Genomic DNA, 18,326 nt, shown 5'->3' with positions numbered 1-18,326 from the left:
CTCTCATCTTACATGTGTTTCTCTGCTTTGTGGTACTTTTCCATGATAACACACTGATACTTAGTGAGCCCTACATGACACAGGTGTGCGTGGTTGTTTATAGTGGGATGGTAACAGTTGCTCAGGTGACTAAAGGAAACTCCTCCTGCAGACAGACGGACAGGCACACAGATAGTCATCTGCTGGTGACAGCAGGAGCGGCTCGTGCTCTCACTGTGAAACTCAAACACTCAGTTTCAGTCACAGAGGAGAGAGGGGAGCAGCTACACTGTGCAGGTGTTATGGATGGATAAGTTACCAGCACATTTATGGCACTGTTTTGTGTACTTGCTTGAAAAACAGTATTTATTCAGGGATTTAGCGTTTGAATTAACTCGAAATCATGGATCGACTGGATGAATGGAGCTTCAAGTCTAAGAACCTGGACCTGGAGGAGGATTTCTACTTCGACTACGGAGCGGAGGAAATAACAGATTATCAAGACCCCAACGAACTCGTGGCTGCTCTGAAACAAAAGGAGGAAGAGGTTATTTTGGCAGCCCAGCTGGGAAACGCATTGCTCCTGGAAAACCGTAAGCTGAAACAGCAGAGCGAAAAACTTCATGAACAATACGCAGACAAGCTGGAGGTAAGATTAAACTGCTGTTATTTTACAGATAGTGCTTAAATAAATAGAGTAAAATGAAATATTTAAGAGGAAATATGTGGTTTAGAGATATTTAGCAATGTGGTGGATGCTAATGTTTGAAAAGGGCGCGTGCAAGTGAAAAGATGTTTCCCTTTTTCAGCCACTTATATGTCAACTAAACTCATAAAAAAGGTATTAAAACTTCAAATGACATCTCAATATTTGTTTTCAGACCGTGTAAGAACTTTGGGAAGACAATTCTAAATAAATATAATACATAATTACATAATTTTTATGCAGTAACTGTAATGCTCATCTTTGATAACGGAGAGCAGTTTGACTAAATGGTGTCGAAAATACACTTGAGTTTGGCGAGAAACAACTTTAACAATTGTAATTTATTCTTGCAGTATGGCTTTACATCGCTCTATACTTTCAAAAATACATTATAAATCTGAAGTTAAGCTGTTAAAGCTAAATTGGAAATCTTCTGTTACCATACACAGCAATTCACATTGTCACCACTGAAGCAGCTGTCAATCACAAAGGCTACCACAAGTTTGAAAAGTTGTTTCCAGGTCAACTTTTTTCTGCTTCTAACCTTTCCTCTATACTCTCTCTCTCTCTACTCTCTTCTTTTGTGTTGTTCCAGTGACTTCAAAAGCATTTCCAGCTTAAGAAACACAATTACCCTGAAATGTTTCTCAGGCAAGCTTTCACAAGCCTGTAAAGGAAACTCAAAACCTGCTGCTGTACAACAAAGCTTAATTGATTCCAACAGCTGTACGCCTCAAAATGTTATATAAGTAGAGACATGCAGATGTTTGAATCTTATCAGTGATAAATGTCTACTCAACAACAATTAAGTCCACCTAAACAGATATGTAGCTGCAGACAGCAGGTGAAATCTGCATAGTATCACATCAGACTAAATAATGGCCTCATTGTTTATCTCAAGGTGAAAGCTGATGTCTCCTTTAGATGGTCAATACTAAATCTTATCAGTTTTAAATCACACAGTCAGGACAAACCTGAGACCCGGTGTTTATGTGTCAAGTACTTTACAAGGTGCAATAAAGATGTGGCAGAGACTTATCAGCCCAGAAACTGACACAATGTACAAAAGAGACAAATTGATAAGAACATTACAATGATGTAACTAATGATCCTTTTTGTTAATTATTAATCTGATTACTTAATTATTTGGTCAATAAAATGTCAGAAAATAATGATAAATGTCCTATAATCTTAAGCCTAATGTATTATATTTACATTGTGTGTTTTTTTAAAATCAATTTATTCAAACTTATGATTAAGAAAATCTAATTTTTGACAGTTTTGCTTTGATGTATTTTCATTGTATTTGTTGTTTAATTTTCTGTCAATCAACAAATGATGGACAGTTGTCCCAGTTCTATTGAAATAACGACTGTTATTGTCTTTCTGGATATAAAAAAAATTCTCAGTGCAATATGATGCTAATCTTTTCATTCAATCACATTCCAGCAGTAATACATTTCCCATGATCCTTCACAGCTCTGAATGAGGCATGCAGGTGCCTTTTTTATCAATCTTCTGTAATGTCCCTTTGTTGATGGGAGAATTAGGAATTATAATAACATACATATGCATGCATACAAACAGCCTTTGTTGCATTAATCATAAATATGATTTTGTATGTGTAGGAGCTGGAGCAGGGCAGGCATGAGCTGCGGCTGAAGCTGGAGGGTTGCCAGTCCCATTGGGAGAGCCAGGTGGGCGACCTGGAGCGGGATGCAAGGGAGCTGAGCGCCCAGGTGGAGTGCCTTACTCAGGCCCTCAGCGAGGCCGAGAGGGACAAGAGTCGTGCCTGTGAGGAGCACGGCGAGGAGACCCAGCGGCTCAGGGAGCAGCTCCAGACGGTGAGTCCTGCACGTTAACGTCTGCATCACATGACCTGAATAAGATCTGCCCGGCTGTGACGTGTAACTGAGCCTCTGAGAAACGAACACCTGAGCTGCTGTGCACCCAAAACCTGCAAGTCTTCTGAAGCAAACTAGATAAGAAGCCTGACACACGAGCCACTCTGAAACTCAATGTTCTGTGCGGTGTTGTGGTATCAGTCTGACTCAGTCTAATCTCAGAGCGAGGCCACACTCTCAGGCTGTGTATAGACTCAGAGCAAGGCCATCGCCAAGTGCACACTTATACCTTTTGATAGAAAAAAGAAAGTTTTCTTTAGAACAGGAGCGACAGATGTGGACTTGGTCAGACAGCAGATCTAAAACAAAGTATCAGTTGTTGGTAACAGGCAAATGATCCATGCCAGCGAGAAGCAGATGGAAACGATATGTAAAGGAGGTGTAGAGTGAAAGTAAATAGGTGACCTGATTTCAGCTCTAGAAAAGCTCTGGAAGATTCCAGCTTCTGAACTGTGAGGATTTTCTGCTTTTTCTTCAAATGTAAACACTAAACTTGGAATTTCGACACTAGATGAATAAGATAAGATATTTGAAGACTTAATCCCAGGCTTAAAGGTATAATAAGTAGGATTTTTCCTTGCATTTTGTCAACAACACATTCAAACTGGGCCCCTCCTCCTGGGCTCTTCGTCACCAGAAGCTCACTCTCTCGTGCATGAAAACTCCCACCCCGCCGAGCTAACACCGACAGCATCACGGTTTCCTTTGCGCTAGCATGCTAACCGTTGGTTAGCTTGTCCTACCCGGTTTGAGGCACCTACTTTTCCAACAGAAAGAAGGCCAACTCTGCATCGCTCTTTCGCCATGTTCGCCGGTCTGAATGGAGAACCAGTTGCTAATTTGAACCACTCCCACACTCGCCTACACGCTGTGATTGGCTCAGGGAACCACAACAGCGCCCCTCCTGAAAACGTCCTGTGCAAAGCAAAACAACAGAATAGATGCAGAGGGAAGGGTCTCACAAGGGTCTGCACACACACTCACCAACACACATGTATAGAAGCCCATAAGTGATGATTTATATTATATTTGTAGACCTCTATACTTCTAGTTCTTCTTATTATACCTTTAACTGTGACAGGCATTTTTCAATATGTCTGGCATTTAACAGACTCAACTTTTAATTGATTGAGTAAAGAGGACAAATGAGTCGATGATGAAAACAGGCACTTATTGCAGCGCTACATGGGAACGCTTTAATCTACTAAACCATCCAGTGTATTCAGTAACATGAAGTTAACTGTTAACTAAGTGCTTTGCTATTTGTATGACATAATGGACAAAAACCTGGCAACAAACAGCTGAGTCAAATCTTTATTAGACGTCTCAGGTCACATATTTATGATCCTCTACGTTTGAGGAAAATCAAACTGGTGACATACTTTACAGCCTCTTATCTGTAAACACAGACGAGCTCATTGGACCACACAGCTGGGCAACCTTGAGTGTTTTCCCAGCCTGAGTGAGAGTCTGGAACATTTTGCTAAACATTACAGAGTTACGCTGAACACAGAGCAGTTGTGAATGAGTGGCAAACCTGAGCTGGCAAAGTTAAAAATGAATCCAAACACACATTACACTCCCTCCCATGAGTCAAGGTCCACAGAATAAGGAAATATGAACGCCTTACTAAAGGAAGCAGACTCTCCTTGAAGTTCAGGAAAAAGTCAATTATGATAAAAGCTTGTGCCTCAGTTTGGGCTGGACAGGGAGAAGGAAGTGGGGAGAATGTTTTATTCGGCTGCCGGGCAGCAGACCTGGTAACTCTGGACTCTACGGGGTTGTAAAAGTCAGAGAAGAGCGCAAATGTGTGTTAAGAGAGAAAGAAGGTGTTTGTGAAGAAGCTCCATGTCTGACGAGTTTTTACCCGACGTGGTGAAGGCTGCTGGGGTTTCTGCTGCACCGCTGCCTGCTGGGGTGAGTTGTGTCTGCATACATGTGTTGTCTTTCTACATTTACTACCACAGTTATGACTGGAACAGGGGATTTTGTTCTTTAGATTAATTAAGTGTGTTCTATTGATTGTGAGTCTACATATAAGAAGAGGTTGAAACTCTAACCTAACTGTGAGAGTGTAACCGGAGCCTGACAGGAATCTGGAGGAGGCTGCAGGTATCAGAAACCTGAGTGAGTAAGGTGTCATCATGTTTACCAGCAACCCCAAAGCAAAGCAAAGCTGTGATATGAGAGGAAAGATTTTGCCGACACTCTCCATCCTGGTGCGTTTGAGGAAGCGGCTGCATAAAAACAACGTGGACGTGTGCCAGGTGGTCTCATGGTTCAACAGCACGGACTGTTTGGACAGTCGCTGAGGTGAAAAAAATATCAGAGAGTGACGAGTGACATCAGGGTGTTTTTCTGCTGATTACATTACACGTGTTTTCATTCCTGCAACTGTAACACACTGTGTGAAGACTGTATCAGTTTGCCTAATGCCTGAACAGTCTCAGGATTCAGCAGGTTATTAAAAGTTAGATGAAGGAATTTTGCTGGTTTGGTTTGACTTCTTGTGCAAGAACCTTTCAACAGGTCGACATTATCAGTGTATTAGAAATCAGGGTATAAACACGTCTACTGCATAAGAAATACCAGACAGCAAAGGGAGTATAGTTATTGGAGGAATAAGCTGGAAATGTTTGTTTTCGGGGCAGAGTCATTTGACTGTAACAAAAATGTTCAGGACATTTGTTTTGGATCCCTGTCAAGTAAAATAAAGTGTAAACATGAGTCATTCACAGTTTAGTTTTATTTATGATACAGTACATGCACAAGCTACTCTGATTTAATGAGCTGCGGTAAATATTAAATCTGAATGAATGAAGTTCTTAAGTGAAATAACACTGTTACGTAATCTTTCCAAAATGAATAGGTGTAATGTGAGTACCCAAAGGCTATTACCTGGTTACTACTTTAGTAATTGTATTGTTATTCTTCATTATTACCTTATTATGTAAGGTGCTAACAGGTTAAGTTTAGAGAGTTGTTGGTCATTTTAGAAGCTGTAGTTGTTGAATTGTATTGCCTTATACTGACAGGTGTTTCATGTTTTGTGGAGCTTAATTCAAGAGTCAGTTTATTGATTTTAAAGGAACATAACTGGCAGCTATATGGATGATCAATTAATAGCACAACTTTTGTGCAAAAACTTTACTGCCTACAACTTCTCTAATGTAAATATTTGGTGTTTGTTTTCTCATGAAACATGACAGTAAACTGAATTTCTTTTAATTTAACTGAAACAAAATGAGCAGCTGTGGGGTTCGCCTCGGGCTTTGGGAAAGTTGTTCTTCCGTCCATCCATTATCTATACCGCATATCCTGTTCAGGGTCGTGGGAAGGCTGGGCCTATCCCAGCTGTCATTGGGCGAGGCGGAGTACACCTTGGACTGATCGCCAGTCAATCACATGGCTGATACAAAGGGACAGACAACCTTTCACGCTCACACTCACACCTACGGGCAATTTTAAAGTCACCAATGAACGTAACCAGCAGGTCTTTGGACTGTGGGAGGAAGCCGGAGAGAACCGACCCATGCACGTGAACATGAAAACACAGAAAGGACCCATGTGTCTAAACTGAGATTCGAACCAGGAGCCGTGAGGTGACAGTGCTAACCACTGCACAATGAACAATACCTTTTCATTATTTCTCACACAGCAATGCTTCTGAATATCATGTTCCGTCTGACCTACAGTACAAATCCTACAGATATTCAGGTAACCAGTACGTTCCCACAAAAAAAGCATCAAATCCCAAATTGGAGAAGCTGGAACCAGCAAATATTTGTTGTTTTTGCTAAAGCAGTTTTCCAATGTGGCCTTTTCTGTGTTTGGTCATCAGGTGTCTGTTACACAGTTTGCCTACACTTTACCTTTCCCCCTCCTGCTCTCCACCCAGTGTCACATGATCCCTTCCCTCCCTGGCTGGGGTTCACACTGTTTTATTGGACGACTGTGACGAATCGCTCACTTTAGATTTCCGTTATTGTAACATGAGAAACCTGAATTGAGGCGTGACCTCTGCCCTCTCTACCAGCATCACGCCGCTCACAGACAAAAAGAGAGAGACAATAAACACTGGACAGAGATATAAATCTTTCATTTGCTCTTTTGATATTACCCAAACATCCCATCATCCCTGGGGAAAGCCGCCTTTTCTGCGTGCTCCCTGAGGGGCTCGGCTGTAGCGTGGGTAGTCAGCTGTTAGATATCTCAGTGTTTGGATGCTTGAGGGGCCATGTGAGGGGATATCATCTTTGTGTCTCTACCAAATGGAGCGTCCTCCTTCCACTCCTGTTTTGATGATTCTCAGTGGGTCGCTGCCTCTATTGTGGAAGGGGCCCATGTTGACGAGACGAGGCAGCGGTAATGAAGACTCACTCAACCTTAAGCCCCTCCCCCTTTCCCCTCCTCATAGTGTGTCTGCATGCTATGTTTTGTTTTTGTCCATTAGTGCCTGCTTTACTCTCGTCACACACACACACTTCCACTAATTTTAGCCCTCACGCTGGCCTCACTTCCTCCTGCAAACACGTCAACACACATAAGCTGCTTCACCCTGACCATGTTCATGTTTACACTCTGCCCACATCGCCGTCTAATGTGGCATGATGATGTCACAGACTGGTTCAAGATGCCCTCTGCTCCATCTGCCTCAGAGTCCGCCCCTTTCATCTTGTATTATGTGGCAGTGATGGGACGTGACAGGGGCCCGCCAAACTGCTGAGTAAGGGGAACTGAGCGGTGGCAGATCAGGGCAGGAGGGGATTTGGTTTGTTCACTGGGGCTTCAGAACCAGCTGCACTGAAGAACCACAAAGAGTTTAAATTTTTAATGTTCAGAGAGAGAAGGTTAGAAAAAAGATAATTTTGAGAGAAACAAGTGGATTGGAACCATGACAACATAGATTAAGAGTCCATATTTAATGTTAACATAATGTGGTTTGTCAATGAATGGCCCATTTCTTCCGTGCCTTTGATGAATGAGTGACCACAGGTGTCCTGTCGCTTTCTGTTTATTTAAAGACGTGCTATCCAGCATAGGCGCTGATTTTTGTTTTTGCCGTTGGGTGCTCAAAACAGTTGAACTTGGGCATAGAGGTGGGACACCTATACTTCTGACAGGGCCTTTAATGTGCAGACGAGTTTTGAACAGTTGAATGATTTTTCCAGTTCTTATAGTTTTATCTGAAGGATCTTAAGAGGCCTGAAAAATTAAAAATGTCTATATTTCAAGCAAAGAGAGTAAAATAGTAAAAGTAAATATAATTCTGGCTCTTCTGACCCTTTTCATCTTCTTTTGACCCTTCAGATTTTATCCCTGCTTGGGAACATATTGAGAATATGAGCAGCTCTCCTACATACAGCTCATATCTACTTGTGCTGCAAAGCCAGAAGCAGAATTCATACCAAACACATGTTCAATTTCAGTCAAATAATCCCTCCCTTTAGGGCAGATATCATAAACGCTTCTTCTCATCTGAGGCTAGATTACAGGATTTTATCTCCTGCTATATATGAGGTTATTTTTAGATTCAAGATGTGCTCTCAAATCTCTTAAAGCTCAGGCCTCAGGCCTTTAAACATGACTGATAAACAACGTATGCTTTCATTTTTTTCTTGGTGACCCCCTGCTCATGCCACACATGTCTTTTCTCTGACTCCATTTGTGAATCTCATGTGGCCTCTCTCTCTGCTGTGTATTTGTGTCTGCAGGCGATGGAGGTGGAGAGAGCGATGTCCAGTGAGCTGCAGGTTCTCAAACAGGAGCTCCAACAAAAAGGAAGCAACAGACCTCAGGACGAGGAGCTGATCAGTGCCATGAGGGAGCAGGTAACTATCATGCACAAAACAAACTGTATACCAGATTAAGATACTCAATTAAACTTGAAAGAGGTCCAGTTAGAGATTTTTTTTCTCAAGCAAAGGTCAGGAACATCATAATGTCTGACCTGCGTTACGATTCAGTACCATACATTTATACATTTTGAACGTCTGTCAAATCAAATAAAGAAAATACAATTAGGCTAAATAGTTTTTACAATAGCGCTAATAACCTTTACACAGAGCTCTCATAATTTAACAATAATAATAATGAATACTTCAATATTGGTAAGGAAATATATAGTGTGTGTTTGTATGTTGTGGGGTCTGGGGGATCTCCCCCAAGAAATTTAATGAAAATAGTAAATGTCTGGAACTATACTGGTAGTATAATGTTGTCCATGCAGAAATCAAATGAAAGAGAGAGACAGCTTTACCTCTTCACTTAAGCTGCTATCTCTCTGCCTCCTGACAGAATTATCAAAAATTTGACCATAATAGGAGGATTCACTTTATATTTTATTTCATGTTTGCCAAATTTTATTTTATGTTTTGCCGAAATGCGGTTGCATTAGACTTTTTTCTCATGGTGAGTCATAGTGAGTTTGAAAACAGGCAATGACTATAAAATAAAACATATTTAAACGCACTGTACACTGACGGACTGCTGGAGATACCGAGAGCGAGGGGGAGAGAGAGAGAGGGCACATACCGGTACATATAAGAACAGAAGTGCGGACATAAGAGGAGTCCTGGTCATGATGATGAAGCCTGATGTAGCTCTGTGTAACTCTCAGGCTTATCAATAAAGTGTTTGAACTAAACTGCAGCCTGGAGTCTCTGTTAACAGAGACAAACGGAGTGACAGTGTCAGACAATGTCCGCGTTCAATAATCGCCACAGTCACGGAACATATACGAGTCTGTCCAGTCTTAAAAGCTTGGTTTTCTCTACTGCTCTCATTTTAGATTACGCCATGTCTACTTTTCCCTAACTCACTTATTTTCTCCCACTGTGTCTCTGTAACTCTCTTGTCGGCCGGCTCTTCAGTCTGTATCTGTATTCTCACACACCCACTGGGTCAGTCGCAATCTGAGTGACAGATTTGATTGGCTGAGTAGCATCATGTGTGATGATTTACAATGAATTAATTAGTCTGCGAGTTTCCTGGACCCCCAAATCACTACCGCAAAGACAAAGAGCTGCGCAGGTTAAAATAGATGCGCTTGTCATAACTGTAAATAGGTCCGGGTCCGGAGATGACGGCAGTTGGGTCCGTTTGGGGACCGCTGCTGTATACTGTATGTATGAACACACAACAGTGCTAACCCTTAATCTAACTGCTTAAGGCGGGACATGCATGATGATTCTAGTCTTGAGGGCATCATGAACTCACACGTACAGAATGAACAGAACAGAGAAACAAAACAGGACTTTCCATCGTTTACTTTGGGAATGTTCAATTGTTTTATTTTTACACTTCAAACTGTTCTATTTTTCAGCCCCTCTCCAAACATTCACATAACATCGGAGAACAAATAACTTTTAATTCATGTGTGAGATGTGTGTCTGTATCTGTGTTTTCAGGTGCTGCGTCTCAGCCAGAAGGAGCAGGTGCTGGAGGAGCGTTTGGAGACAGTGTGTCGAGAAAACGCTGAGCTGAGGGCCAGTTTGGCCTCTTTACATGCACGCCTGGCTCTGCAAGACCAACTCAACCAGCAGCATAGCCAGCAGGTACTCACAAACTCATTACATGCTTGTGCTGAGAACACAGACACACACCCACACACACACACACATACACACACACACACAGACAGCTCAGTTGTTTGTATGAATGAAAGAGCCGCAGTAACAAAGGGATTTTGTGCTCCCTGCCTGCCGGTCTGGGTTTCGGCGGGATTGTGGAAAGCATTGCTAAACAATCACCTCATCCCCGTCATTGTAACTTTCACCCGCAAATCTGGATTCCTCTCGTGTTCGCTTAGTTTCATGTTGGGCTGCAGGTTGGAATCTGGCCGGTCAGGATTTCTCTGACTTGACAGCTTTTTAAAAAGCAAAGACCTTTGGTTAAAGCACCTGTGTGTTGGCATATTTTCCACAGCTCAAGATTTATTACTTGTTTAATTCTTGTTGCACATGTTGCTGACATGTGTCTCTATTTAAATGTCTGTGTTTATTAACGTGTATGCACCTCCATGTGTTTTCAGCTCGCAGAGGCGTGGCAGAAGGTGGAGGCAGCACGGGGTCGCTCGCAGCAGCTGCAGGCCCAGGTGGAGGAGCTTCAGGAGGAGGTGTCCCTGCAGGAGGCCAGGAGTCAGGGAGACGCCTCCTTGCTGTCCGAGCTGGAGAGCAGTCTGGAGACGGAGGAGCTGGGGGTCGGCAAAGAGGAGGTACTAAAGCAGCTCGACATGAGCAAATTAGTCTTTTGCTCTGTCAGACTAAGGCTAAATGAAATCAATGTGAGGAAAAAAAGTATTATGAAATTTACAAAACCAATAATTGTTCCTACTAACAGACTGCCTTTGTATCTGATTCGGATATTCAATATTGTTCTGAGCTTCTGAGCAATTACAAATGTGAGCAGTGAGCCACACTGACAGTTATTACGCCTGTCACCAGTGAAGCATCAGATTAGTTTCACATGGGCTTGTGAAGAAAACAATAATGCTTCTAGAGCTCCTTTCACTTTTTTGGCATAAATTGACGTGCTGTCACCAAAATAGTCACCCTGTCCTGCACTGATGACACATTTCCTGTTCAGGTCTTGTTGTCTGTGGTCTGAGGTGCATCAGGATGCATTCAAAGGTTATCTACCCGCCTCCACAAGTGGTTTGAGTAATCAAATAATCCACTGCAAAGTAGTCACTAGAGCACCTAATGTGTATTTTCACAGCTGTAATTGGTTCCCATAGAGTATACCATTTCCTCAGGACGTATAAGTAAAGCTGCCAAATAGATTATATACTTGCAAAGTAGTTTTACCTTTCACAAGCATGAAAATGTTCAGTGTTGTGAGTAATAGGATTGTGTTCTGAGATATAAGATAAAGGAAAAGGGTAATGGGTGCTGCTGGCAAGCTTGGATTGTAGTAAGAAGCGTGTGAATCATTCAATCAGTTTCATTCAGTAATTAAGTTAACAAACATTTAAGGGGAACTTCGGGGGGGAAAAGGTTGTATAAACATTTGTGGCTGCAGAGGTGTGTGAAATCTGATAAATTGCATGTGTTGACGCCCACATATCAGAAAATACAAATCTGGGGATGTGGAGAAAAAAAAAGAGCCTTGCTCTTGTTCCTGTTAACTGAACTGCCCTTAAAAAAAAGTTTCTTATCTTGTGTTCTTCTGTGCCATTCCCAGACGCCTGTAGCCCGCTCCAAATCTCTGCTAGAAGCTAGCAGATTCAGGCTACTTTTGCTGCTACTAGCATCACTTACACTCATCTCAGACTGAACTTACTGAGGTTGAGATGCATTTTTGGTAATGTTGTCCCAGGGTTTAGTCAGGACGAAGAATAATGTGGGAGAAGACACTGATCTCTGGTTCTGCAGCATCTATTTGATCCTTTACACTGTCCATACTGAGTCTGACGATGTAAAAGGAGTGCTGATTAAGGTCATTACTAAGAACCAGCTTCATTATTAAGATAGTAGGTAAGGATGAACTACATGACAATATTTTATCAACTGTTTCTCAATTGACTTTAGAGAAAATATTCTCCTTATGTCATAATACATAATAATTAAGTTATGTAAAATTATATATATGCTGATAGAGGAATTGTCCACAACAATCACTTCAGAAATAGATTACATTTTTTCCCCATAACAATAACGATGAATGCTGCAGAGTAAATCTGTGCCTAGAAGTAGGAAATACAGAGATGATCTGAATAACTCATATCCCTGAGGCACCCTTCAAACAGAGAGGCTGTAAATTAAACAAAGTGCTGGAAGTGACAGAAACACCACCACAGTTCAGTTTGGGCCCGGCTGCTATGACTTTATCTCCACTCTGTGGTTTGTAAATGTTGTTCTTGGCCTCCTTCTATTGTACTTCCCACAATGATTCATGTATGTTTTCCTGTGATGACTGGAAACTGTTATATTAAACAAAGTCTTTCCTGTAACACATGTACAGAGAGATAACGCTGTAATGGCACCAGAGGAAAATCATCTATAAGATACGTTTAAGGAGGCATATAAATGCTGTGACACGACCGTGCTGACAGAACATTGTGTGCAAGTTCTCCGTGACAGTGTGATTGTGTCTGACGCAACAGCACGACACACTGTGTGAGGAGAAGGTGTGAAGGTCCTGATTTTCAGCCTGAAATCACACAAAGAAACATCTGATAAAGCTTGTTGCTGAAGATGTCAAAAGATGTCTGACAGAGAAAAGGAGAACTCACTTCTTATCTTCTCATTCTCACTCTCTGGGTTTCTATTGTTATTGTTCCAGCAGGAAAATGTGCTGTATAGCTGCACTCATGAGTCACTCACTACATTTCCTGTTTGTCAGAGCCACATTGTTGAGTTTCCTTGTTTCACAGCTTTCAGTGCACGTTTACACCTGTCTGTGAACATATCATAAGATGTCATAAATCATTTAAAATGTGCGAGGGTAGGCGGGGCGACTCAGACTTCTTTTTAAAACCATAGCATGCTTCAGTTCTCTGACATTAAAAGAACTATGGAAAACATCCTGTAGGTAATGTTAGAAAAAGAAACTATATCATGTAATAGATTATTCTCAGAAGTTACACAGCTTAAAAGTGCATGCAGTTTATCCTTATTCAACCATTCAAACTTAATTTCCATCTAAATCCTTGCTATCTCCATGGAAACTATTTGCCCTTTTAGATTCAGTCTAAGTTTGTTGAGTTGAGAAGGATTTAAAATCATCACAATGGCTCCCCTGTTGTAAAGAATACTCTTTGGTAGTTGCTTTCAGTCAGCGCAATATTTTTTAATGGAGAACAGAAAATGCTTTGCTCAAAATCAAGTGTCTGTCAACCTAAAATGGAGCGACTGTATAGGATTTATTTTCTTTTATTCTTTTATTCTATTCTTTGGCCCTTTTATGCCTGTATTTACAGAGAGGACAGTGCATAGGGGAATAGAGAGTGGAGGATGACATCGAGGACTGTAGCCTCTGTACATAGGCCGCCAATTTTAACCACTGAGCTGAACTGATGCTTAGGATTTATCTGTCGGTTCTGCGTGTAATTTAGTTCTGCCTTATGATAATATTTAACAAGAGATGATAATCCCTCCGACCAGATAAAGATTTATTTGTTGAGTCATTATGACATCACTATCATCATGTGATGTGTTTGATTCAAGGAAGTACAATAAAGGGATGAGGTAACGCCCCATGTGTAAATACGTGATGTCAGTAAAAGCATGATGTTTGTGTAAAGAGAACATGTGGCATGCTGAAAGGATAAGGGGAAAAGAAACACATTGTTTATGACCTATTTTGTGTTAGTAATGGTTAACAAACATTTGCTCTTTTAATGTAGGACAGATATACAATAGCAGCCTTGCAGCTGTACCGATTGTGTTATGAGAGTAACTCGACACCTTTGCCCTAAATTGACACTATATATGTAGCTGTTTTGAAAGTCATCAATAACGTAAATCAACCTCTTCTCCTGTTCTACTTAGATGAAGCAAGAAATGGGCTCCATCCTTCAGTTACTGCTGCCACTGACCCAGCAGCTGAGCGGCTCAGGGAGGTCAGAGGTCGTTGATCAAGAGGAGGACCTGCAGGCTATGCTACTTCAGCTGAAGGGAGTGGCTCAAACCCTGGCTCAGGCGTCCGGCACGCAGGTGAGCGACTGTCACATAAGATGAGGAAGAGGGGAGGGGAGGAAATGCAAAACAAAGGGCTGACCTTGTTTAAAATCAAATGAGGATAGAGTTATGACACTGTTGCTTTGATTTCCTGAAGTGTTAAATCATATATCATTACAGTCCTGTGGTTTCTTTATGTTCTTTATGTTACCTTTTGTTCACACTTGTGAGACAGTGCAGCACATTTAAGTATTTTAAACGCGTCTTTAAAATAAGGCTTATTTTATGCTTTTTGTTGGGAGACATCCTGGCATCTCTAAAAGTTTGGATTTTATGATCTAAAAAAAGGACAATGGATGCAGAAAAAGCACAAACCACGGACATTCATCAATCATGTTAGCCTAGTTAGCTTGTTAGCCTACCCTAGTGGCTGTTAGAGGCAGCATGCTGAGGAACTGTGTGTCCTTGTTTAAGCAAAGATGCCAATGAATTGTTGCAGGTGATACTTAGCTGGGCCGCAATTTGCCACGAGCGATCATGCACAATTGTCCTTCTGTGTCTGATGGCGTTTGTATTCCATTCAGACCAGTAACATGCGTTTAGCACTGTAACTAAATATTCCCGGCCCATCCTCTTCCTCCCTCGGAGCGGCATGCAAATAGGCCAGCGCTACAGAAACTTCTCTCTGGTGTAAATCTCTGTGAAATGCACGGCCAACACCTGATATCTCTGTTAACGTCTCTGTGCCAGGAGCTGAATCATGCCTTTGTCGACGGGACGGGTGATCAGTGTGGGAATCCGAGCGCAGCACAGGAGCTGAGAGATCAGGTAACCCAGTGATGAAAGGATGAGTCTGTCAGGGAGGAGCAGCACCCACAGCTGCCCTTTATGTCAGGATTTCACTGTTTCACTTGTGACCTTACTGCTGTCGCTGTAAACCATCTCAGGGGCATATATTACATAATATAGTGCCTATCCTTACTTTACAGGTTCAACATGAATTTTTCAATATCTGTCTTGCCTTTATATAAGTTAACCTTAAAAAACCGATTATTTCTTCCTCCTCCAGAACATCACCCTGCAGCAGCAGAACGCAGAGCTGATGCAGAAGCTGCAGAGCGTGCAGGAGAACACTGAAACTGCCAAACAGGCCATCAGAGACAGAGATGAAGCCATAGCCAAGTGAGAAACTCATTTTTTCCTCAATTAACGCTGCATTTTATTATCACATTTTTTCACATGCCTTTCACTGACAAGTCTGGGTTGAATCTAATGTGACTGAAGACGTTTCATCTTTTTCTTGGCAGGAAAACCCTGATGGAGGCCGAGTTGGTGAGAAGTAAAAACGACATGATGTCCCTGAACAACCAGTTATTAGAAGCCATCCAACGTAAGCTGGAGCTGTCACAGGAGCTGGAGGCCTGGCAGGTGGGTCCCTTTTTCACTCTGTCGAGTTTTTGTCAGTCCAATCCAGTCTGCTGTTACATAAACCAGCCAGCATCCTGCCTCACGCTGCGTCTCACCGTCTAACTGCTTCAGAATCTGTAACCAAACTGAATCAATACTTTTGATTTATGCTTGTATGACACGGATTAAATTTCCTGTTTGGATGATGCTGTCAGCAGTTTTAGTGGTGATTAAACAAGGCAGGACAGATATATCTCTGTTTAGTGTCCTCAGTGGGGGGTCAGGGACAGACGCAGCCATATTCCTCTCAGCTCTGTCAGTTTGGGGGAATATGAACGGCAGGTGTCGCTTTCTCAGTCCTTCTGCTGCTGAGTCACTTTGCCAAGCCAAGCCATCTGCCGGAGGGTCTGATCTGTCCCGTTAATACAGAGATAATGCTGATAATATTTGTAGAAATCATGTATATTCTGCTGCAGACTGGCACACAAACATCAGTTTACAGATGGTAGTTATAGGTCCAGCAATAAAAACATGACATGATTACAGATGTACGTAGATAGTGAAGGTAGTGCAGTCAGGCATCAGTACAGTCATAGTAGGCAGAGGACAAGCTCATACTATAATATGGTTTGTTCGAGAACTTAGTTATGTAATTGCTTTAAAGCCCTCTGTGGTTTGGCGTTACAAAATTTAACTTATTATGCACCAAGAACCATAAAGTCTGGCAACTAAATTATTTTCAAAACTATTTCAGTCCAGATTAAAGACAAATTGGGATCAGTCCTCTTCTGTTTGAGCTCTTCTTTAACATCCAGCTGAGTCTGCCCAACATTTAGAAAAATGTTTGAATATTACCTGAAATTATTGTGTCATTTTATCCTTTTAAATCTGATTTTGAAAGTTGCTGTAGACATAATGTTTACTTTAAGAGCCTCTTTAAATCTTTCTCATAATCAGCAAATAACATTAAAAAGGTTCATATACTTAATGTTTGTATGACTCCAAGCCTGAAGGTTCCTACTGAAGACTTAAAAACTGGTCATAAATATATAGTTTAATTTTTAAGCAGGCCCTGTACTTTCCTTTAGTAGCTGTGTGGCACTGTAGTTTTTCACAAATGTAGCTAAGACATAAGTAAATAGTTCATTTGTTGGGGAGTATTTTCAGCTGAGGATTCAGATTTGGTGAAAAATGCAAATCATTGGTAGATCACAGGAACAAGATTTGGCTACACAGGCGATACTTGTTAGTGGGATCAATCCAGTGTTGGTTTTGTTTTCTGTTTTTTTTACGATATAAAACAGGCAGCTTTACCCTTTTAATAAAATAAAAACACCTTGATTGATAGTTGTCAAAAGACATGCAGGCCACACCAATAGGGATCACTGAAAAATAACGGCATATTGTTAACCATCCAGTAGTGTTCAAATCTGTTATACACAGATGATAATACAACATGAGTGACAATGATATGAGGACACTGCAGCCCTGCTGTTCTTCCTCAACATCAGACACTGAACTGCTCCTCAGACTTCCTGCTCATTTCCTCTTCCTCCCCACTTTTCCTCAGGACGACATCCAGATCATCATCAACCAGCAGCTCAGGTCGCAGCAGCAGTTGGAGCTTCCTCCGAAGAAGTCCACCTCCAACGGCATGTCCTTCTTCCGCAGGCCCAGCAGGACGCCCTCCACCTGGACACGCCAGGCATCCTCATCCTCCACCTCCTCCACCTGGAGTTCGGACGCTAATCAGGACAAAACCCAATCCCCCTGGAGGGACTGGTTAAGGCGGGGGAAAGGGGTGCAGTACGGCAAATAATGGACCTAAGTGTACTGTAGATCCATGAGGTCAGAGGGGAGTCACAAGTGCAGCTTCCTGTACATCAAGTATGGTGTTAAGAAGCCATATGGACACTTTAAATTGAATAATGAACAACAGAGCCACTACGGACAAAGATGTTACCAAGTAGACACTTACCCGTACACATTTCACTGAGGCTGAGCCTTTCTTTAACCTAAACCGTGACGACACTAGTTATTTCACAGAATTATTAGAAGCTTTGCTTGACACTGTAAATATGGTGCCTTATTTTGTAATATTCAGAATATTGTGAATGTATGTTAATGTGTAAGACTTTATATATGGTATACACAATAGGTGTAAAGAGTATTTCTTCAGATTATTTAAGGTCACAGATCAAAGTGAAAGAAAAGTACGATCAGGAAGTTAACGATCAAACTGTAAATTGTACTGGATTTTGTCTTTACATACCAAGTTGGAAAAAGAGAAGTTCTGTCATTAAGCTAAATATGTAAACATGTTGATTGTATAAGACACACTGTATGTCTTGATATAAACTGAGAAAGCTGTCATTTTTTATTATTTAGTTTTTGTATATGTTCTCTGAATGATAACTTGGTATGGTTTGTGTTTGTTCTGTGACTCAGTGCTCAGTATTAAAGGTGCTTAGTACAAACTCTGTTGTTTCCTGACTGACCACAACTGGAGCGACTGTCTGATTATTTCATTAAACATCTGTTTATGTTCAGAGAAAATGGAAAAGGGGAATAATGCAGCTAATTCCCATCTGAATGAGATCAATTATCAGGCAGTAACAAGAAACATCTAGAGATTTACAATAATACAAAAATAACTTAGTCAAGGTGACCCAGTTGTAGAGAATTTGTAGAAAATCAGCCTTTTAACTG

The 18,326-nt window shown here is 41.5% G+C and overlaps 1 protein-coding gene across 1 annotated transcript; it reads left to right on the top strand.

The window, feature by feature from the left end:
• The first annotated feature begins 322 nt into the window (after positions 1-322).
• LOC138597288 (BICD family-like cargo adapter 1) lies at positions 323-18,094 on the top strand. Its single transcript, XM_069668871.1, has 10 exons — positions 323-628; positions 2,314-2,529; positions 8,304-8,420; positions 9,999-10,145; positions 10,622-10,804; positions 14,082-14,246; positions 14,961-15,038; positions 15,280-15,392; positions 15,518-15,638; positions 17,188-18,094. Exons 1-10 carry the CDS (start codon positions 383-385, stop codon positions 17,434-17,436), a joined length of 1,635 nt encoding a protein of 544 aa, XP_069524972.1. The 5' UTR covers positions 323-382; the 3' UTR covers positions 17,437-18,094.
• The last annotated feature ends 232 nt before the right edge of the window (positions 18,095-18,326 follow it).

This window comes from Semicossyphus pulcher, unplaced genomic scaffold, assembly GCF_022749685.1.
Source record: "Semicossyphus pulcher isolate SPU_LCO1_2020_fin unplaced genomic scaffold, fSemPul1.0.p SCAF_19, whole genome shotgun sequence".
Classification (NCBI taxonomy): Eukaryota; Metazoa; Chordata; class Actinopteri; order Labriformes; family Labridae; genus Semicossyphus; species Semicossyphus pulcher.
The sequence above is the reverse complement of the archived record's forward strand: the minus strand, read 5'-3'. Positions and strand labels throughout refer to the sequence as shown.

Excerpts from the sequence above, each read along its gene's own strand:
- LOC138597288 (XM_069668871.1), top strand. The coding sequence starts at position 383 with ATGGATCGACTGGATGAATGGAGCTTCAAGTCTAAGAACCTGGACCTG. Across the intron at positions 629-2,313 it reads AATACGCAGACAAGCTGGAG|GAGCTGGAGCAGGGCAGGCA; the intron begins GTAAGATTAAAC and ends TTGTATGTGTAG. Across the intron at positions 8,421-9,998 it reads TCAGTGCCATGAGGGAGCAG|GTGCTGCGTCTCAGCCAGAA; the intron begins GTAACTATCATG and ends CTGTGTTTTCAG.